At 43.3% G+C, this 23355-nt stretch overlaps 1 protein-coding gene across 3 annotated transcripts in view; it reads right to left on the reverse strand.

The window, feature by feature from the left end:
• AFF1 (AF4/FMR2 family member 1) overlaps window positions 1-23355 on the reverse strand; it is a 377818-nt gene that overhangs the window by 50903 nt on the left and 303560 nt on the right. For all 3 annotated transcript variants that reach the window (XM_029599151.1, XM_029599161.1, XM_029599173.1), the window contains 4 exons: window positions 20100-20256; window positions 16994-17911; window positions 10090-10187; window positions 7044-7269 (listed from right to left, as the gene is read on the reverse strand). In XM_029599151.1, the coding sequence (XP_029455011.1) occupies window positions 7044-7269; window positions 10090-10187; window positions 16994-17911; window positions 20100-20256 (1399 nt within the window). The remainder of the gene's footprint in view (window positions 1-7043; window positions 7270-10089; window positions 10188-16993; window positions 17912-20099; window positions 20257-23355) is intronic.

A 23355-nucleotide genomic window follows, 5' to 3' on the forward strand; every position in this document is an offset into this window, starting at 1 on the left:
TACTGCTCCTCTGGAGCAAAGGTAATCTCTGTGCACTGGCTGTGTCTGCATGAACTGTCCCGGCCCGCCCTACGCCCCTGCCCCTTCAGCAAGTACTGGGGTTTATGCGTGTGGCAGGACCCATTGTAAAATGTCTGAGGCGCATGCAAGGCCTGGTCATGTGTGTAAATCTTGAAATCTATGCACATAGACCATATAAAATTTACTTGTAAATGATTAATTTATCAGAAAACATTTTCAGGTTAATCTGAAGATGTTTTCTGAGAATCACTCCTTATAAAACTTTTCTGAATAGAACATAAGAAATGCCATACTGGGTCAGACCAAGGGTCCATCAAGCCCAGCATCCTGTTCCCAACAGTGGCCAATCTAAGTCACAAGTACCTGGCAAGTACCCAAACATTAGATAAATCACAAGCTACTATTGCTTGTTAATTACCATCATAGCAGTTTATGGATTTATCCTCTAGGACCTTATCCAAATCTTTTTTAAACACAGTTACAACTAACTGCTGTAACCACATCCTCTGGCAATGAATTCCAGAGTTTAACTATGCACGGAGTGAAAAAGAATTTTCTTCAATTTGTTTTAAATGAGCTACTTGCTAACTTCATGGCATGCCCCCTGGTCCTTCTATTATCTGAGAGAATAAATAACCGATTTACATTATCTTGTTCATGTCCTTTCATGATTTTGTAGATTTCTCTCATATCCCCCCCCCTCAGTCGTCTCTTCTCCAAATTGAACAGCCCTAACTTCTTTAGCCTTTCTTCATAGGGTAGCCATTACATGCCCCTTATTTTGGTCGCCCTTCTCTGCACTTTTTCCAGTGCAGCTATATCCTTTTTGAGATGCGGTGACCAGAATTGCATGCAGTATTCAAGGTGTGGTCTCATAAGAACATAAGAAATTGCCATTCTGGGTCAGACCAAGGGTCCATCAAGCTCAGCATCCTGTTTCCAACAGGGGCCAATCCAGGCCACAAGAACCTGGTAAGTACCCAAACACCAAGAAGATCCCATGCTACTGATGCAATTAATAGCAGTGGCTATTCCCTAAATCAACTTGATTAATAGCAGGTAATGGACTTCTCTCTTCCAAGAACTTATCCAAACCTTTTTCAAACCCAGTTACACTAACTGCACTAACCACATCCTCTGGCAACAAATTCCAGAGCTCAATTGTGCATTGAGTGAAAAAAGGTGAGGTAAGACTTGGACCAAAAAAGTAATCAATAGAATCAGAAAATATGGAGCAGCATATTTTTTAACCATCTTAAAGCTACAGTTTGTACTTGACTGTGAAGGGGGGGTGGGGGAGCGCTTCAGAAGAACAGCTTGTGGGGTGGGGGGGGGGGGTATTAAAAATATTGGAAATATTTCCCTTTTTTTGTTCGTTTTTTCCTTATATAATGGTTTATTGAGGTTATCTGCTATTTTATGTACCCAAGATTTCTTGGATTTACACTGTTTAAAAAAAAAAAAAAAAGTTACCGTGGAGATCAAAAAAGCAAACAATGTTAGGAAGTATTAGGAAGGGAATGGCAAATAAAACTGAGGATGTCATAATGCCTCTATCGCTCTTTGGTGATGCATATAGGGAAAAATAACCCTTGCTGTAGTTACACAATGTTAGGTTCCATATTAGGTGCTACCCCCCAAGAAAGAGATCAAGGCGTCATAGTGGATAACACATTGAAATCGTCGGCTCAGTGTGTTGTGGCAGTCAAAAAAGCAAACGGAATGCTGGGAATTATTAGAAAGGGAATGGTTAATAAAACGGAAAATGTCATAATGCCTCTGTATCACTCCATGGTGAGACCACACCTTGAATACTGTGTACAATTCTGGTCGCCGCATCTCAAAAAAGATATAATTGCGATGGAGAAGGTACAGAGAAGGGCGACCAAAATAATAAAGGGAATGGAACAGCTCCCCTATGAGGAAAGACTAAAGAGGTTAGGACTTTTCAGCTTGGAGAAGAGACGGCTGAGTAGGGATATGATAGAGGTGTTTGAAATCACGAGAGGTCTAGAACGGGTTAATATGAATCAGTTATTTACTCTTTCGGCTAATAGAAGGACTAGGAGGCACTCGAAGTTAGCATATGGCGCATTTAAAACTAATTGGAGAAAATTCTTTTTCACTCAACGCACAATTAAACTTTGGAATTTGTTGCTAGGGGATGTGGTTATTGCAGTTAGTGTAGCTGGGTTTTAAAAAAAAGGATTGGATAAGTTCTTGGAGAAGTCCATTACCTGCTATTAAGTTGACTTAGAAAATAACCACTGCTCTTACTAGCAACGGTAACATGGAATACACAGTTTTTGGGTACTTGCCAGGTTCTTATGGCCTGGATTGGCCACTGTTGGAAACAGGATGCTGGGCTTGATGGACCGTTGGTCTGACCCAGTATGGCATGTTCTTATGGAAAAGTGCAAATTGATTCACATAGGGAAAAATAATCCTAACTACAGATGAACAATGCTGGGTTTTGTATTGGGAGTCACCACCCAGGAAAAGGGCCTTGTAGTCTTTGTGGAAAATACATTTAAATCCTCAGCTCTGTGACTGGCAGCAGTCAAAAAAGAAAATAAAATGTTAAGATTGATCTGAAAAGGAATGGCGAATAAAACAGAAAATATCACAAGTGGGATGGAATGGATAAAGAATAGTTATTTACCCTTTCAAATAATACTAAAATAAGGGGACACTCCATGAAACTAACAACCAGCAGATTCAAAACAAATTGTAGAAAATACTTTTTTCACTCCACGCACTATCAAGCTGTGGAATCTGTTGCCAAAGGATGTGATCAAGGCGACTAGCATAGTCAGTAGGGTGGCCAGCTGCCTGGTTCTGGACCAGACAGTTCGGTTTTTAAACTAATTGTACAGTAGGACTACAGGGCCTGTGCCTAACCCAGCAGGAGAGGGGATGATCGGTAGACTCCAACCCGCCCCATGAAAGTGGCCAAAGGAGGAAGACACCTGTCACTCAAGCATTCCTGCCAATCATGTCACTCCTCTTGGGTGAGGGGCAGATAAATCAGCCAATCAACCATGGTGCAATGCAGCCACTGGCAGGAGGTGCAGACCGGGACTAGGAGTTCATATCTGACTGTAGGTGAGATTAATGGAACTGACAGGGTATAAAGAGGCAGGGTGAATCGATGCTGTGGTGGATTTGTACTCTGTCTCTGAAATGTCAGCAGGTGCAAGTGAATTTTGTATGGGGAGGCAAAGTCTAAATGAGAGAGAGACAGAGAGAATGTGCCTGTCTCTGTTTGAAAGAGAAAAGGGGGGGGGGGGGGGGGGGGGAGAAAGACAGAATGTGTGTATGTAAGAGCATGAGTAGCAGGAACTGGAATGTACTTACTATGAATCCAGGTTTAAGGGTATTGGGAGCAAGTTATGCAAATGTGGGGGCCCCCTCCTCCCCCTCAAGTGTCCAATCCAGGTCTGTGGAAAAGTTGGCCACTCTAATAGTGAGGTTTAAGAGGTCTGGACACGTTCCTGGAGGAGAAGCCCATACCACATTGTTAGCCAGGCAAACTACTGCTAACCTTGGGAATGAGCAATAATAAATAAATCTACTTTAGGATATGCTGGGTAGTTGGGACCCAGATTGGCCACTCCCGGAGACAAGCTGCTGGACTCAGACTTTGGTCTGACCCAGCATGGCATATCTTATGTTATTATGTCCATTTCTAAATTGCTTTGGAGGAAGGCAACATTATGTTTACTTCGTTATAATACACACTGTCATCTGCAAGGAAGCATACAGGAAAGGCAAGCTTCCAATTTATCACATTTTCTGTTTAACAACTCTTTCTAGGGTGCCATAGCTTCCGATAAAGTATGAGCCCCATTGCCCAGAGGCTATCTGATGAAAACTGAATGCTGAGAGTCAAAAAGAAATACAGCATAGATTTCATGCGTGTGCACAGGAAGGTTGACCTTGTACAACCAGTAGATTATTTTGATGGCACTTTTTTTCAAAGAGGACTTTGTATACATCTTGCATATAAAAAAAAATTAAACAAGAAAATGAAAAACCCATTCTCTAAAAGATATTCCAAGGCTTTTTGTCTGGGAAACACTGGAGCCAACTTTTAAATCATGAGGAACCTTTTTCCTAGTTTCCGTCTCGGAAGCTTGGTCTTATAAGAGCATCATGTTTGCATCTCTCCCTAATAAAACTTTTGAGCGATTCATCCAGTTCATTCAAATTTCTGTCACAGACAGTTGAGCACCCAATAAAACTTTGGGTCACACTGTGTGTGCCCTCAATGCACCCGGCACTCAGGGCAGGTGCAAGGGTATTAAACACCCTAGGCGAACTGTCGGCTGTGTGCACCCCTCCTCATTCTGGCACAGACCGCAACCAACACCACATCTGTTGTGAAACATTTAAGCTCTGGTTTCACCAGATAACATACTACACGCTGAATCACCACGCCTAGCCACTGCATATTACAAACACCAACACTCCACTCATTACTACAACTCTGGCATGCATCGCAGTCACACACAACTACAAAGATAACACCCAGATCCCTTCGTGACATACAACGTACATTCACCAACCTCACCACCACACTTGTCTCAGACAAGTCCACTCTTCCCATCCCACTTCTCCATGTCCAGTCAGTCTGTCGCCAGGACAGGTGAACATGCTGTCAACACTGTGCGAACAATTCCAGCACAGTCATCCAGATACACCACATCTCATCATCACATCAACTCCAACCAACAGCAAATGCATCAAACGCACTCGCTATCACCTTCGCACATGAACCAAATCGCTAACAGACCTACAATTCCACCAAGTTCCACATTACTGCCTCTTGTTCCTACAGTCATTTCTGATGGGCTTTTCTACTAGTATGCAAGAAGGACAAAATAAGATATACTGTAAAAGCAAAACACAAATAAATTCCAAGCATGCAAAACATATAAAACCGTTCAGAAAAGCTTTACAATAGAGCCAGGCAGCAGCACTAGTGCATCAATTTCTCTTTTCACAGAAGCAGTTCCATCCCACCATCCCCTGCTCCCTTCCCCCCAATTCTCTTTCTCCACCCTGCTCAATATCCTCCTCTCCCTCTCCCCCCTGGAATAACACCATCCTCTCCCCCCATCCCTGCGGCCCCAGCATCCAGATCTCCCCCTCCTTCCCGCCCCACCACATTCCCTCCTCTAACTCTGAGCCCTAGCAGCCCTTTCTTCCCTCCCCCCACAGAGCAACCTTCCCCCTTTTCCCTCCCCAGAAGCTCCTCCTCTCTCGTTTCCACACACCCTACCAGCCCCGGCCCCCCTCCCGTCATATAACCCCAGTACTTCCAAATTTAAAAACTTCAAGCCCCCCACAGGCCTAGCTACATCCTCCACTGACCCTGAAGACATCTTACCCACATCTCTGGGGATCGCTGAAGTTCATTTCAGGATGGAACGATCAGGCGTGATCTCCAGTCACTCTTGCTCCACTGGGTCCTTATTTCAAAATGGTGCCAGCCAACCTAGAGGCCTATGCCATTTTATCGTACCTCCATACAACATATTGGCGCCATTTTGAAATAGGTTTGTGGCTGGGCAGGAGCAACTCTGGATCACTCCTACCCCATTTGGCCTTCACCAAACCCCCCGTGAATGGCATAAGATGCCTCTGGAGGGGGGGGGGACGACACCAAGGAGCAGGCACTCCTTTCGTCTATTTCCTGGTGTCCCCATTTCTCTCTCCCCCAGCCATGCTCCATATCCTCCTCTGGAACAGCATCCACCTCTAGCCCCTTTCCCTTTGTCCGCAGCATCCAGAACGCCCCCTCTTTCCTCTTCTCATAGCCCCAGGAAGCACTCGGCACCGGGGGATGGTCAGATCAGTGCAACATGTCTACTGCTGCTGGTCCTTTCACAGGGCTTCCCCCATAATTGTGCCATTCAAGGAAGCTGCCTACCGCGCTCAGTACCCGGGTCAGCCCTGCCTGCATTTAGAAAACTCCTCATCTTTATTCTCAATAGGGAAAGAGACCAGTTCAGTTCAGTTGAGATCTTAAGAGAATCAGAGCATTGTGACATCATCAAGCATTTTGAAAGCTGCCCTGCCGTTGGTTAGTCATAACCATATGTAAACATTTGCACCAAAGGAGGAAACTAAGCATCATCAAATATTAACACACTTCCTTTTTCTAATACCTTTTTCTAACACAGATGGCAGTGTTAAACAGGGGCATGGATTCATTAAGGTTTCAAATGTGATCCCAGGAAACAGTTTCAAAAAGAAAAACAAAAAAGTGACACAGTAACTGAGGCCAAAGGTTTTAGCCTTCTACAGTGGGAACTAAAGATAAATGATCCTTTTTTTCTCTTTGTGTACAAAAGCAGATAAGAGTGGGGACACCCTGGTTGCTAAATTTATCCCTGGGTGGCAGCAGCTAACCAAAATAGCACTTTATGCCTCAGTTCCCAGAAAGAAGGTAAATAAAAATGTAGATAGCGTGCGCAGTTACAGCAGCAAACCCTGCTGCGGCCTGCCACTGGGCCAGAAATGCAACTTGAGGAGAGATAATGTGGACCAGGACCCGGGAATTGTCCTCTCTGTATTCTCTGATTTTATTTTCCTGTCATCACCACGTAAGGAATTTTACTCTCATCTCTTTTATTTTAACCACTTTTATGTATTACACTGGCAACACGTACAAACTGTCATGCCAAGTTATTGGAATCTGCGAGAGAGAGAGAAAGGTACTTGTACACAGAAACACACACCCTCCCTTTTTAAATCTCCATTTCTTAAGAGCTTAAACAAATCATCTGAAACTGAGGCAGACCGAGCAGGTGTAGTTCAGTCAAGTAAGCGTCAACTTGGGCAACAGACTGACCTGATAACAGTGTACTTCACAAATTATTTTCAGTGCTCCAAGAAGATATGAGATGTAACCAGCTTGCCAATGAATGTACAAGTGAACCATGAACTGCAAAAGCATCTAGAATTAAGAACCCCCCGCCCCCAAACAGCTCATCACATGGAGAGCCGATACTCACTTTGCGGCTATCTTTATGGGCTGGATGCTTCCCCTCCACTTTCCTATGCTTGGAGGATGAAGAATGTTGATGGTTATTCTTGTTTGTGGGGGTGCTCGTTACAGACACCATGCTGCTGCTCTGCCTCTTGTGCGCGGTCTTAGCCAGATCCTGGGAGCTCTGCATTGGAGACGGAGGTGGCGGCGGCAGGTCCTTCTTCGAAGTCGCAGTGGATGATTTGGAGACCCTAGCAGAATGGAGAAGTCTTGGGTTTCACAGTCGTCTTTCCTTTTTTCTAACTTTATATTGCTATATATATAATTAAACAATTTGTACACCCAAATGCTTTGAAATGTGAGATCACTTTTTTAATCAAGGGGGTTCGTTACAGCCCAGAGGAAATTTAGGGACTTTCTGAAATTCCAGCAAAACGTAGACCTACCCCAAAGAAGGCACAAGTCACTGAAAGAGCAATCTGAAATTGCATGAAACAAGTTCTACGCTTCAACACAGACTGAAATCTTTCCACACGACTGAGCTCAGCACTTACATAGAGATAGCCACACTTGTTAATCTTGATTAAATGATTATTACTGTGAGATCACAGTTTCTGGCAAGAAAAAAAAGGCAAAATTGGAAAGGTGTACGCCATGAAGTACATAAGTTTCCAAAAGCATTCTTTATCTCCAGCACTTATTTTTAAAGGGGAGGTGGGGGCTATGCTCCAGCCCCGGGAGAATACGTGTGTGCACGCGTACTTATAGCGTATATAAGGGCACTCCTGCCACCAGCACCTCCCAGCCATGTAAATTCCTACCAGCAGGATTTTACACACAAACAGTCCCTGCATGCACAGATGAAGAGAGGACACAGATGGGCACTGCTGTCATGGGCGTAAGGCATTCCCTACTATACTTCAGTGCAGCGAATGCTGACAAACAACCTTTGACTGACCACCGTGTGCAGTCTTCTTTCAAGTGTTCTAGAAGCCACTGTTAATTTTGCTATCACACTTCCATACCCATATCTAGCTTATTCTTACACATAGGTAGCAAAGCTGCCTCAGATTCAACAGACGAGAAGCCCAAGGCCTTATCAGCGCACTGTACAAAAAAAAAAAAAAAAATCGCTAGATTTTAACATTTTATCCTTTGTTTTATGTCACGCTTCATTTTTTTTTTTTTTTGCCAGTCCCATTCACTCTGAAGAGTTTCTCAAATCAAATAGTTATACAGGGGCATTTTTCAGTAGTCATGCTACTACTGGGTGTTTTTATACCCGCAGCCCCTGTAGTCAGCTTTCAAAAGGGATACAATGCAGATAGCATTCTCTTTTGGGAATTGCGTAGAAGGCACGCGGTGTGCACAAAGCGTCCATATGTTCTGCACATGCTTTATCTGCAAGGGGGCAGGGAGAATACCAGGTGGGGCTGTTATTTACTCCCCCTGACCTAACACACCTGCACATTCCTCCACCGCCAATTCAGCGCACAGTTTTTAACACTCAAGGTTTTGCATCGGTCTCTGAGAGGGGAACAACTTTAAACCAGGGTAATCTCGCTGGGTAATTTACTTGGCTGCCCAGCTAAATCCCTTTTGAAAACTCTCCTCAGGCTTTATGCTTCCTTTTCCCCATAGCGAGCCCTCACAGTCTCCAGCTTTTCTGGAAATGGTCAAAATGCTCTTCTAGACCTCCAACATACTACTTTGAACTCTTTAAATCTCAGCGATATCGTTCCCATAATAATGATGAGACTTGCGACTGCTCCCCAGAGTCTGCACGAATCCTTAGTAACATATTACACCAGAGGAATCGTACCTTTTTCTAACTGGAAAAGTGCGGGGGAGCCTGAATGGCACATATCTTACTATTTTCCGCCTGCTCTGCAATTTCTTGCTTTCTTTGGTTTATTACATTTTTGCCATGGTTTTATTTTCTATTGCATTTTCCCCTGCTGTGCACCGCCTCTGAACTCGGAAATTAATTTTAATAATAGTGCAGATTCTTCTTCTAGTTTTTGTCTTGGTTGATTGAGCATGGCTCATCTGGATCAAGGTGAACTGAATAAATATATGTTTTTTTTAATTTTAATTCATTTTAATATTTTTTTCATTTTAATTTTTTTATGTGATTTTTTTTCCTTTCAGCATGTTAGGGAAGGTGGGAAAAAGGCATTGGCATGTTTTGATGCATTGGTTAATCGCTCAGCTGAAACGATGCATTATTTGTTATTTTATTTAAAGAACTTCAATAAACAATCTTTACAACTCGGGGAAAAATAAATAGTGCAGATTCATTCTCACTGCTAAAGAAAGTCAAACATTTACTACAGCATCTGTTCTGCAAATACAAGTTAAAAACATTGACCCGCCATTGCAGAAGGGGAGCAAAAGTATAAGACAAGGAAAGAGAGTGAACTCTCTTCATCTCGGCCCCTGTGAACACCACTAATTTTTCTGCACCCTTGGTTACAGTGAATAGCAGGCATCTTAGTAGGATTGCCAACTGGCTCCAGATTTTCAAGACAGGTTTATCCAGTCCTGATTTTACCCTGCTGCCCTGTATGGACTTGTAAGTTCTGGCATCTCTATTGATTTATCTTAGAAAAGCAAGACTTCAAAGTCCATGCACACAGTGGGGTAAAACCAGGCTTGGATCAGCCTGCTCTGAAAACCTGGAGCTGCAGGTGCTGAATATGTTGGGAGACTCCAGCAGAATGCAGGGTGGGCTTCTCGGCTCTGGTTTTCCCCCAACGTGCACAATGAATATTCATCAGCCGTTTACGTATCATCTGGACTCAAGGTCAGGTTAATTTACATGATCTGGTTACCCTGAAATTCAAGACTGGTCTGTGACTTTTGAGGACTGGAGTCGGAGAGTCCTGAAAAAATACAGATTCCAGAAAATTATGAGACAATTTAAAAAAAAAAAAAAAAAAAAATCGTAAAGTGAAAAGAATTTCCCAGGGGGGTGAGAGGGGAAGAAAATGTAAGACAGGAATAATACAATACTGAGAAGACAGATCAGATGGGAGAGCTGCCAAACTGGCCAGAAACCCAGCACTCACTTGATTCTGCTTGATTCCTTCTGGCTTGAAGAGGAGGATTTTGTTTCACTTGCTAATTTCACTTTTTTGCTTTCGGAAATTCTCTCAATTTCTTCCCCCTGTTATTATTACAACATTTACAGATCAGACCTTGAAAAAAAACCAAAATGTACCTGTACCTAGCCTTGATATCTTTATATAAAAATAAAACCAAACCCAAAATATACTCAAAGGAAATAGCATAGGACCGGAACGTATAAATCTGGAATTCATAACCATGGAAAACATGGTTCTTCCTGATTGAAAGATTAAACTCTTTGGCATGTATTAGTAAAACTGAAATTGTTAATTCATACTGATGAAACCTGAAAAAAATAATCTATTTGAACTTAACATTTTCAGCATAATATTTTAACCTGAAACAGGAGCTTTTGTTAAGAATAAACATGAACAGAAAAACCAAATTACTAAAATGATCTTCTGGCCAAGGCATTAACCATTAGCTTTTTAGCTCATGACCACATGCTTTACATGCCAAAAACTGTGTTCTTTAGGGATATTTTTCAAATTGATCGCCTGTATTTTTTTTTTCCTCCCAGTCTTTCTAACAAAGGTAAAGCATGCAATGCCTTTTACTTTAAAAATTGCCAGAGATACAAAGTAGATATGGACATTGATCCCAAAATTTTCCTGGAAAAGTATGCAAGTAACTTTGAAAGTGCCATATACCTTCCCACTCCCCATCCCCAAGAATCACTTCCTCTGAATGGGCCACATTCAGACAGCTGATTAACACAAGTAAATGCTTTTTACCTACGTAAAGCACTCTGAAAATTGACCTCTATATTTACAAAACACAGGAACCAGGTGATGACAGAAGCCTAAAAGTTCCCCAGATACATTTACTAGAATTATGCACAAAACAAATCCGAGTGGCACTTGCAGAGTGCAAACTGGGAGTTCCCTTGCACGCTGTCCTGACATTGCTTCTTGAAAGATTCTGCCTCATATATGGGGTAAGCTATGGATCATTTGAACAGACTTCACAGACTCATTTCGGATTTCCAAAAGATTTGGTGCAAGCTAAAATAAAAACAGTAGCCCAGTGCAGCAGACATGATTTCATTAAACACATAAGGCAGTGCAGTTCTAGTAGCCATATTGGCCCTGGAGAAAAATGGAGACTTACTAGGTATTAAATCCTACTATGTAAATACTACAAAGATGATGGGGGGGGGGGGGGGATCCTATGTCTGGGTTTTCCCTAGCCCCTAATACTCTAATTGCAGTGCACCACAGCTCCCAAGAGGACACTGTTCTTTAGCAGTTTTGTTGTGTTAAACCAAATCCCATATTCTTTCCTTTCAGGTCCTAAACAGCAGCATACATCTTCAGCTTTCCCTGGAGCACCTGTGAATGAAAGCTCGTCGTGTCACAAGCCCTGCAAGGGCCAGTTCCCACTGAGTTGGAAGACCTAAAAAAACAAATCCCTGAACAGAAGAACTCCAAACTCAGTTTCAGGGCAAGTCAGACAGACTACACCCCTATGCATGACTTGCTTATAGATGATGTGAAAGTTAGATGTTGTGGAACATGTGCGCTTGTTAATGTTTCCTGATTAAAGATCAATTCTTGTTTTAAACTTTGTCAATATACAGTTAAGGGCGAATTTTAAAAGCCCTATGCACGGCAAATCCGGGAGATACATGCGTGACTGGGACGCGCGGAATTTAAGAGGCCCGCAGCCATGTGTGTATCTCCTGGTACACGTATTGAAAAGGTCTTTGCAAAAAGGGGCGGGCCAGGACAGCGCCATTAAGTCTGAGTCGCGCACAAGCACGCGCTGGGATCCGATGAATGTGTAAGTTGCTGCTACTATGGACTGCGGGTAAGTAGTAAAATAAAAAAAATTTAGGGGAATCAGCGGGGTTTTTAGGGGTCGGCGCTAGTAGGGTAAAAGCGAGGCAGGTTAGGTAGGGGATTTAGGAAGTATGCTCCTTTACATAGGGGCAAACAGGGAGGGAACAGTGAAATAATGCGTCACCGCATCCATCTATAAAATCCCTCCACTTACACAGGCGAGATGGCACCTGTGCGCGCGGGTAGTGGATTTTATAACATGTGCGTATAGACGCGCGCCTGCTATAAAATTGGTGCATCAATGTGCACCTGAGTGCGATTCTTAAAATCTACCTATAAACGTTTATGAAAGCCAAGCTGTGATTGCCCTGCTAAGACAGTCTATTTTTCCCCTGTATATGCCAAGTGTAGGGAACATGCAGATTGAACCACATAATTTTGCCCTTTCTAAACAGAAAACAAAACTACTTGCTATAAAAAAAGATCTCTGCTTTAATAAATATATTCGAGAAATTACTTACCTGATACTTTAGTTTTCCTTAGTGCAGACAGATGGACTCAGGACCAATGGGTATAGTGTACTCCTGATAACAGATGGAGACGGATCAGATTTCAATCTGACGTCAGCCCTAGTACATATACCCCTGCAGGAAGTGCAGCTCTTCAGTATTCTCCTCGAAAAGCATTGTGGATATATGCATGACTGAATAATTTGAATAACTTGATTAACTTTATAACTTGGATAACTTAATTAATTTGAACCGGTTGAATTGGTTATAGCTGGAGACTGCCAGTGCCTTCAACCGAGAAACGTTGACACCCGGTAGGATGGGTGTCCTAGACGAAGGAAAGCATGGCTTAACCCGTGAATCACTGGCTCCCGGGGATGTCCCCCGAGAATTCCATGAGTAACGGCAGCCGTGGGTGGGATGCTGAGTCCATGTGTCTACACTAAGGAAAACGAAATTATCAGGTAAGTAATTTCTTCATTTCCTAGCGTGTAGCAGATAGACTCAGGACCAATGGGATGTATAAAAGCTACTCCCAAACCAGGTGGGAGGCTGCCCGTGACCCACTTAGTACTGCCCTTGCAAATGCTGTGTCCTCCCGAGCCTGAACATCCAGGCGGTAAAACCTGGAGAAGGTGTGGATAGAGGACCATGTCGACGCCCTGCAGATCTCGGCAGGTGACAGCATCTTGGTTTCCGCCCAGGACACTGCCTGGGCTCTGGTAGAATGGGCCTTGACTTGTAGAGGCGGTGGCTTGCCTGCTTCTACATAGGCCGCCTTGATGACTTCTTTGTTCCAGCAGGCTATGGTTGCTCGCGAAGCCGTTTCCCCTTGCTTCTTCCCGCTGTGAAGGACAAATAGATGGTCCGTCTTTCGTACAGATTCCGACCTTTCCAGATATTGGACTAGGAGCCTGTCGAGATGGCGTAGACTTCGAGCCTCTTTCGAATTCTTATGCTCATCTGGCAATGGTAGCGAGATGGTTTGGCTGAGATGGAAGTGAGACACCTGGGTTCAGAGGGTACATGGCTGCCAGACCACGGCCCCCTTTGAACGTAGTTCCTGGGACAACCCATTCCAGGTCAATTAGTTGCTGGGTGGCTTGTAACAGTGGGAAATGGCGGGAGGTCTGACAGACTCCCTTTAGTAGGGGGTTCGTCTTAGGTTCCTCCAAGGCACTTGTGCCCAGGATAGCAAGCTCTTTTAAGCTGTGTGTGACCACGTCTGGAAGCTCGTCCTTGGTAAAGAAGCGTCTCATGGTTCGGTGGGGCTCTGTCCCCGGGAGTTCCCCTTCCTCAAGGGGTTCTGAATCCTCATCCGAGTTGTCTGTGTCCCTGAAGGAGGGGCTTCTGGGAAGTGGGATCACTTCCCTGGGCATAGAGGGTCCCGGGATGTTGAGGTCCTCTGGTGGAGCCTGTGGCTATATTATAGGAGGCCCCGGTTGCATGTGGACGAAGGTATGCAGACCTTTGAAGAATTCCACCCAGGAGATAGATCTGGGTCTAGACTAAGGGGCGCTGTGTCCCTGGGGAGCCCCGTTTGAGGGGGGGTCCCACTGTGAAATGCTAGGTCTGGCGTACTGCTCGAGAGGCTGGAACCCGGTACCGGCTGGGGAGTGCCATGAGTTGGATCCCCTAGGGCCTCTTCGCACTGTATACACAGGGCCGTGGCCTCCTCGTGCTGTGCAGCTCTAATGTGGCATGCTGGGCAAAGGCCCTGAGCCTTGAGTTTCTTTTCCGGTGGTGCCAAGGCTTGTGTGCGTAAAAGACAGTTGTGCGCTCCGGTGCGTCGAAGTTGTGCACGTAGGTTTGGTGCGCACTCAGGGAGATGTGCATGCTGTTATGCGCACAGATCGAAGTTATGCGCCCGGCACAGTAAGCGTGTAGCTGTGCGCGTTGCTTGAGCGCACGGTACTTGGGCGCGGCGTTGTGTGCCCAAGGTATTTGTGCGCACGGTTCGCCTCTGTGTGCACAGATGGAATGGCGGACATGGCGGCAAACAGATCAAAATGTTGACTGTGACCACCTCGGAGGATCTCCACGTGGGAGGACCCTCAGATCTGACTGGGGTCTAGCCCTGCTAGGGCAGATCAACCCGGTGGCACTGGTGCCGGCTGGCAACCTGTGCGACTCCTCGAGCTTCGGAGACCGTAGACTTTTAAATAGATTTCTACCTTACCTTGTCTCTGCGCTTCCCGGTCTCGTTCCGGGCGGTCTCTGGCTGCGGGAGGAGAGGGAAATTACCTTCACTGCTGTGCTCGAAGTTGCACCCACTGCCTCTCAGCCTCACCCGATTTCGGGGCTAGCTCCCCGCAGAGGGTCGGCCGCCGGACCAAGGCTTACCTCAGAGGGATCACGGAAATCACCTCGGGAATTCTCAACTGTGGGAGGGACCCAATGGGTGTCACCGCAGGAGAGTGGGGCTCGTCTGTAGAGGTAAGATTTCTTCTTATTTTGGTTTTCTTTGGTAAAATTACTCTAACGCTGTGCGAACATGCATAGAGTCCCTAACTGCTATGGAGATGGAAAATACTGAAGAGCTGCACTTCCTGCAGGGGTATATGTACTAGGGCTGACGTCAGATTGAAATCTGATCCGTCTCCAACTGCTATCAGGAGTACACCATACCCATTGGTCCTGAATCCATCTGCTACATGCTAGGAAAATGTAATTATTTATTTATTTTTTTACAGTAAATATAAAAGGCCACCACAATCACTAAAAATTAATAACCTTACTTAAGAGAGGAGACAAGATTTGACCTGGTTGCTTCTCCTCTTCCTTCTTTGGGCTTCTGGCCTTTTTTTGTTTACAGCACCCATGAGTCTTCATTCACAACTTCCCAGCGATTTTCTCCCTATTTTATATTCTCTCTCAACTCCCTTATCCCAGTCACTGCAACGACTGTCTTCGGCCGGGGGACGCTGCGCTAGGCCTCCTAACGGAACCCTACAAACATGGGCCTTAAGTCGGGTTGCTAGGCATCACCGTCGCACTATGACTGGAACTCCCTTCTCCCTGTGAAGGTTTATGAAAGGCAGGCAAATGCAGAGCAGCCAGGGTCGAAGCCTCCATGACTGGCGCTACTTGCTTACAAAAGATTCACACCTGTGCTAAGTATTAAATCTGATAAATATGCATATGCCTGTCACAAGAAGTGAAAAAATATCTGCAAATTATTCCAAACCTCCTTGGTTTAAGTCAGGCTTCTGGCAACAAATGTCAATCAGGAAGTTAGTACTTCACCTTCATTAAATGGTGTGGCTCCAGATAAGGTTTCTGGTTAAAAAATAAAATTCTTTCACAGACTGTTACCGCTTCTTTCAGGAGCTGATCAGTTTTTGCTACCAGTTTCTGATCAAGGGGCTCTTGCTCGCTCTTACAAAGTTCCTTGTTGTTGTAAAGGGAGGCTGTCAGGGACTCCAGGGACCGCCACCTCCCCCTCCCCCGCACGCAGATATAGTTACTCCGTGGATCAACTTACTGCCTTGTTGATGTCACCTCCTGAAAGAATCATCCACAGCTTTTCACTGCAGGTTTTCCACCACAGGATCATGTCATGCAGCTAAAGCCTACAACAAGCCAGTGTGCTGCGGCAGAGAGCAAATCTTGGACTACAGCTTTGTACAGTCACAAGGCAAGAAACAAGATTCAATAGACTCATAGCTGTCATAGGTCACACACAAGTGCATATACGATAGTAGCAAACCAGATTGGCAGCAGTTCACTGACTAGAATTTACATTCAGTAGAGGGGAATAAAAAAAAAGGGACTGCTCAGAGATCCAAGCTAGACAAAATTAAAATCTATAATAGCCAGTTACTTTTCAGTGCTGTGCAGCAGAGAAATGGCTCAGACTCCAGACATGTTGCCAGCTGGCACCATTTACAAGCACTACACTTTTGGAAGAGCATGGTCAGCTTATAAACTCCCACTTTAAATTTCCCCCTCACTTTTCCCAAAACTAGAGGAGAGGAAAAAAAAAGGTTGCTAATGAGTCACCTCATTAAAATGCTACTCACTGGGGCATGTGTCAATTAAACTATTTGACAGATAGAGATGAATATCCAACTTGACCTAATACTTATTAGATGCCTCTTGCAAGTCAATTAAAGAAGGAACATTGCTAGGGTTGACTTCAGAAGAGTCCTTTAGTCTGTGTACCAACAGCAACCTCAGGGAGGAAGCAGGACAGGAACACCTTCATGAAAGATCCCTTGCTTGTCAAGAATATGGAGGGAAAAAGTTTACATACATACATACATATATTGATCCAATAAGTTATATCATCTACAAAGAATATAAGTCAAATCCAAACATACTACACACAAGCTTTCAAGATCACATAGGTTCCTCCTCCAGATCTGCTCACAATTGTTAAAGGTAACATGAATGAATTATGCTTATACGGGTCCACTAAATGAATCCATGTGTCATAGGACCAATACAGCTAGTAGAACTGTGCATTGAATGTAAGCCAAAATAAAATCAGGAAAAAAAATACAGAAGATGAAGAAGCAAATTTCAAGAGATATTAATTATTAGTTTGGTCTCACCTTCCTCTTTTTGTGAAGCTTGTTGGAGGTCTCCGTTCTTTTGTTCTCCAAATCCTTCTTACTCCCACTGGAAGCTTCCTTGCTCTCCACCTTCTTTGGACAATGCTCTTTCCTGGTTTGTTTTGGAATCCTCGAAAGAAGCGACAGCTCAATTTTTACAACAAGAGTATGAGGAAGCCGACTCTCCCTCAGTGGCGACAGCGACCTGTTATCCCTGATGAGTAATGGCACGCTCTTCCTATGGAAGTCCTCATGAACCTTAACAGTAGACTTGCTGCTAGTAGTCCTACTTTTGGGTAAGCTCTGGCTCTGAATTTGGGGACTTGGGGAGTGTTCTGGGTGACTGTGGCTCACATGGCCCTTCTCAGGTTCAGAGCCTAAAAATGTGCTCTTGCTTGCCTGATGAGAGCTCTTGTGCTTTTTCTTTTCAGAGGTTAGGGGATCTGGTGGTTTTGGATCCTTCTTGTCACTAGACTTTGGCCTTCCTTTCGTTTTCACTTTTGGCTTTTCTCTTGATGGCTGGTCTTTAGCATTGTATGGACCAGGTTGGCTTTCTACTTTCAGTCCACCTTTAGGCTCCTCTTTCAGTGAAGTCTGCCCAGATTTCCTTGGCTGCTTTGTACCGACAGTTTGCCTTGGAGGAGCTCCATCACTACGTGGTGGAGACTTCAGACAACTTCTTTTGCTCTCATGCCCCTCCTGGGAAGTCCTTGGTGCTTTGCTAGAAACTTTTGGATGGGACTCCTTAGATTCCAGGGGCTCAGTGGAGCAATTGCTGTTGGTCTCCTGTTCTTTGCTCTCCTGGTGTGCTTGTTGCTCATGCACAGAATCACTGTGGTTTTCCACGGATGCCGATGGTTGGCTCACCTTGTTCAGCCAGGTGCCTAGCTGCCAATTGTTTGCTGTAGGTGGATCAGGCTGAAAAAAAAAAAAAAAAAAAAGAGTAAAGTAAATCCCCATAATTTACACACAGATTTCAAATAAATCTAACTCCTACAGAAGAGGTCTCTGAAGTGCTTCCATAAAACACGATTCCATGTACCTTTGTAAACTGTACTATTTTATGTTTTATAAGCTATCTAAATCAGTTTTTAAGAGATAGGTGTCTTAAATAACAAGGTGTTAAAAACATTTCAATGTCACCACACATCAGTGGCTGAGCACCCAAAAGATCGAAACAAATCGGAGAAGCTAGTTTCACCCCCTCGGCAGCACTGTAGTTTTGATACCTTCTGGATATTTACGGAATCTCTCTCCTGTGGCAGACAGTGAGTTGCCGAAACACCGGTGTTGGGACTAATTGAGATTCACTACAATGAAATTTTGGGCTGTCTACAAGAGAACATTTTGGCTTGAAGTTCAGTACTTGGACTGTGATGGACTTTGGGACTAAGTTTACAGATGGACTTGATAGACAAACAGATAAGCATTTCTATTTTTGATATTTCACGTTTCACAAAGAAGGTTTAAACAGATTGCAAGTATGTGATTATATCTTTTCAGGTGCTCAGTCACTGATATGTGCCAACATTGAAAAGTTTGAGCACCTTGTTATATGACACCTATTTCTTAAAAACTGATATAGATAGTCTAACAAGACACCCTTCTTTGCCTTGTATTTTGGATTATGGGTATAGGTGTGTCATTTGCACTTTTGTACTTGGTTTGCACTGTATCATCTTTACATTCAAACATGAATTACAAAAAAGGGATTCAAAACTAAGGAGAAACCAGGACTATCTATGCTCAAAAGAATTTAGCCTCTATGTACACATGTGCAGAATTTTTAAATTTATTTTAAATCTGTATATCAAAAGAATGCCACATTCCGCATCATAAGGAACACTATTTTCATTTATTGTCCTACAATAGTTGCTTTTCATATCCATGTGCTGTACATATTCACAGAACAGGAATAAAACATAAAAATATCTGACTGTCCACAATCCTGCTAATGCAACCAGTGGAACTGAACAGGCGAAGGACAGGGAGGGACTCCACATACAGGAATACATGACCGCATGAACAATTATTCTTTCCCTCAGAATCCTCCAAATCACCACTACCAGGTGATAATGTACCATCACAACCCTGTCTCAGAATGCTTTTCCTCTCTGATGACTCACTTGGAAGCTCCTGCTGTGGCGACAACTTGAAATCAGGGTGACGCAGAGTGGAGGACAGGAAACAGGACTGCTCTGATGATGTGTTCCACAATGCTAGGAATTGGTTAACATTCAATAGGGATGTCCTACTATGGAAATAAGCAGCCTAATCCCTAACCCCACTCACACACACAATTTATCCTGCCTACCCTTAATTTTATTGAACGAGTCAACTAAAAGCAGGAAATCACCAGTGATAAGTAATCATCCCAAAAGTCTAAGAAAGTAAAATTACATTTAAAAAAAATGCTTTACTGCTTTGACTACATATAAAGTTGTATGAAGTCTTATTTCCACTGCATCACACTTCCATCTAGAGCTTTTAGAGGGTAATTTTCAAAAGGGGTTATAATTGCATAAATCCCGGTTCAGCGTGCAAATAGTTTTTTTTAAATATTATCCTGGGATAGAGGGAAATCTATAGACATAACTCAAGTATGCACATGTTTTCCCCTGCACTCCTGATAAGTGTATGTGTCTGCATGAAGTACTGACATCTGCACATTTTTTAATGTGGGCTTATGTGCACGAGTCTGCTTTGAAAAAGGTCAGGGTAAATGCTGTTGATGCTTTGTGCCTGCAGACTTTGGCCACGTCCAGCTGAAAACTACCCTCACCAGGACAAGAAACTGGGCTACATATCAATCCGACTCCTGCTAAAGAGGAAACATTTTTTTTTCCTATGTGATAAAATCCCTGCTTATTTGAAAAGGAACACATATTTAAGCGCCAACAAAAATTAACATAAAAAGAAATACTATTTAGCTCTTGATTTGAGTTTGCTTATTAGTAGCCCGTTTAAAGAGTTTTAACACTTCTCAGGAGAGGGCACAATTCTTATTCCAAGCAGGCTGCAAAGAGAACGGAGGAGGAACAAACACTGTGCTGCAACTGAGCATGACACTGTAAGCCACGCCCTTTGCTAAAAGCCAAAACCATACCTCGGGCGTTAATGCCCTCGGGGCTTCGTGCCCTTCGCTGTCACTGGAGCTGCTCTCACTGTCGGAAGCTGAAGAACTGTCCGAGTCACTGGTGCTGTCTGAGTCTGCACTTAAGGAATGTGCTGAGGCCACGCTGTCAGGGCGAGACTGAGGGGCACTGCAGGACAGCAAGAATAATTAGAAAGCAATATATATATATATATTTTTCTCACTTTTCTTTGTATGAAGACATGAGAGCAGGCAAAAAATAAAAAATACCCCAAGGATTGCACATCTATGGTCTGAGCAAAAAAAATATGATGTGACAATATAAAAATCAGCGAGAAGACTAATTTACAAATATAGGAGGTAATTTTCAAAAGATTTTACATGCATAAATGGGCTTTTGAAAATGACTATGATATATGTTACTTTTACTTGCTCTTTTGAAAATTCACTCCTTAGTGCTATGCCATATTTCATGTCAGGTTTGCAGACCTTCAACTTACCAGAGAACTATATTGTCATATTACATGTGGTTACTGTTCCTTTTTGAAACTGTTTTACCATATATATTTACTGTGTATTTTATATACTTGGGGGGGGGGGGGGGGGGGGGGGGGGGGGGGAACGGGACAGAGGAACTTCCTTTCCTCTGCTATTTTCCCCTTATATTATTCTTTGTACCTACCACAGAACATTTCTTGGTAAATCCTAGGGATAGCGCCCTCAAATTAATGCATCAGGAAATATTTACCAGCCCTTTGTTACCTCCACTGCCTCCCAACCTCCACCTCCCTCTCAAGTAGCCTCTTCCTATCCTAGGATGCCAGGGGCTGCTTATTCGGTTATGTAACAAAAGTGCACATCCACGAGTATATGTTTGTAGCTGTACATTCCCAGCAGAGTTAAGTGAAAACTAGTCTGGCCCTGTGCAAGCCTGATTCTGAATAAAGCTATCCCTGTGAACAAGCTAGTCTGACCCTTTTACATTTTTTTTTTTAATTTTCTCTGTTATTTACAATATTTTACAAGCAACAAACTTGCAACAGAAAACAGGATGGAACATACAGCACTATACCCAAAGAAACCAGTATTCATTACAACAAAAACTTATTATAATCACTGCTTTACCCTCCTTTAATCCCCAAATAAAGAATGCAAAAACCTTACAGAAAAATGGGAACTATGATAGATATTACATTCTCTAAAGAAAAAGGGAAATTAAATACTGCTGGTTAAGACAAATATTCATTTAGAATGACATCAATCATACAAAGATGACCACTTGACTAGAATAGCAACCAACTGTTCTTTTAATCTGAAGATCTTTTAATCAAGAAATTGTCTTTAATACTTAGGGTCAAGAACACAGCAAATATTTAACAATGTAATCATTTTGAAGGTTAGGGCTTCACAACCAAGCTAGCCGGACTATGAAGCTTCAAGCCCACTATACTGCAGGACTTGTGCTTGATCCGCTAATCTAATAATTGTCAGAGGAAGCACATTCGCAGCAGCTCACAAATGACTAAGAAAGAGCTGAAATAACCCATTCTGAATTCAAGTTTACTCGTTACTGTTCTCATTCCATATGCATTACATCAGTTTTTAATGCTTTAAAAAGTCCCACAGAACAAGATAAACAAGTTCATTAAAACTGTATGCAGCTATGTACATAGGAGGAATAAACACCAAGGATACACTGTAAAGAAAGCATATTCAGGCCAATAAAATATGGGCGCTCAGCACTTTCGCAACATGTGCCCAGCCACCTCTCCTGGGCGGAATCCAAAATTTAAATGAGGGATTGCGCTAAAAAGGAGGCAGTAAGGAAAATTGTGCATCCCTAGCGCCTCTTCGGCATCAGGTGCCCAGGAGAGATGGCTGTCCGTGCGGGTTAGGAAAACGGATGCTCAAGATGATCGTCCGTTTTCTCCTGTTACCGTATATATAAGATACACGTCCTAGACAGTATCTTGTGCATGTATATTGGGTGCCCAGAATTGTTTTTTTCCAAGACTTTTTTTTTTTTTTTTACTTGGATCTGCTTTGTGTGGTTCCTCCAACTTAGCATCCCAATGATACTAAGAGGAAAATTCACAGAAAGCAGGATTTTTTGTTTTTTTCCAATGAGCCCTTGAATGCAGCAGACATTTATGCCAGCCCTGGGCCTGGCATAAAATTTGTCATATTGCAGTGGGCGCATTGGCTGTGCAGGAAATTTTTTTAATCCCGGGGATTAGCTAATAGCCTCATCTACATGAACTTTACATGCGATAAGTGCTATTAGCCTCGGGGTGGCTTGGACGCGCTAATCCCGTATTCCATCGGGGGGTTATGGACGTGCGTCCAATCGCCCATAAAGCCGTGTGCTTGGCAGAGCACACTATATTGCATCGGCCTGTATGAGAACCTTCCAACGAAAATACTACTCAACTGTCTTTTTCTTTTGTTTAACTCTGCAAGGCCTTGTACTCCTCAATTTACACTGGTCTGAATACAGGTCCACATTGTGTCCTACTTTTGGTGAAGACTCAAAGTAAAAACATACTTTTATAAAATGCACTGTGGGAAGTTGCCAGAAAGGGATTTTTTTCTCTATCAGTCAATTTTCTATTACCTCTTAACACACTAGACTGACAGGGCCACCTCTACTTAGGGAGTGTAACAGACCAAGCTGAACAGTAGAGTCCACTATAGACCAATTAATCTTTTACTTCCTCCTCCATCCAAGTAGCACAACTCATCCTCTCCATTTTGAGCATTTTCTAAACTAAGCTTACAGAGAGACAGATTAAAAATATACAGAGAGGTTAAGAACACATTCTTTCTTGGATGAGGTTTAACTGAGCTAGATTTCAGGAAATGTTGGTAGTGTGCAATAAAACCTTCCACCTTGAGGTTGCCCAACGTATTTATATGCATCCCAGATGAAAGATGCAGCTTAAAAATACAGGGTGGATACATCTGTCATTTGGTGGAACAAAAACGGGCAGATAAGAAAATCTTTTACACTCTTCCAATAGTCATTACTGATTGGGAAATACATCAGCAGTACCTCACTGACCCGGGTTCACTGAAGCCTGGAAGATTCACCTGCCAGAACTTGCATCAGTCAAATCTCACTTTTTCCATGCCATAGTTTCTTATGAAGCTGTGATTAGAATGCCACCTTATAGAGTTCTTTAACACAGGACACATTTTTCCCTGTGGACACTGTTCTCATGAAGTCATAGGGAGCTTTGCACAGAGATAGGACACCGACCATACAACT

Source organism: Rhinatrema bivittatum, chromosome 1 (genome assembly GCF_901001135.1).
Source record: "Rhinatrema bivittatum chromosome 1, aRhiBiv1.1, whole genome shotgun sequence".
Classification (NCBI taxonomy): domain Eukaryota; kingdom Metazoa; phylum Chordata; class Amphibia; order Gymnophiona; family Rhinatrematidae; genus Rhinatrema; species Rhinatrema bivittatum.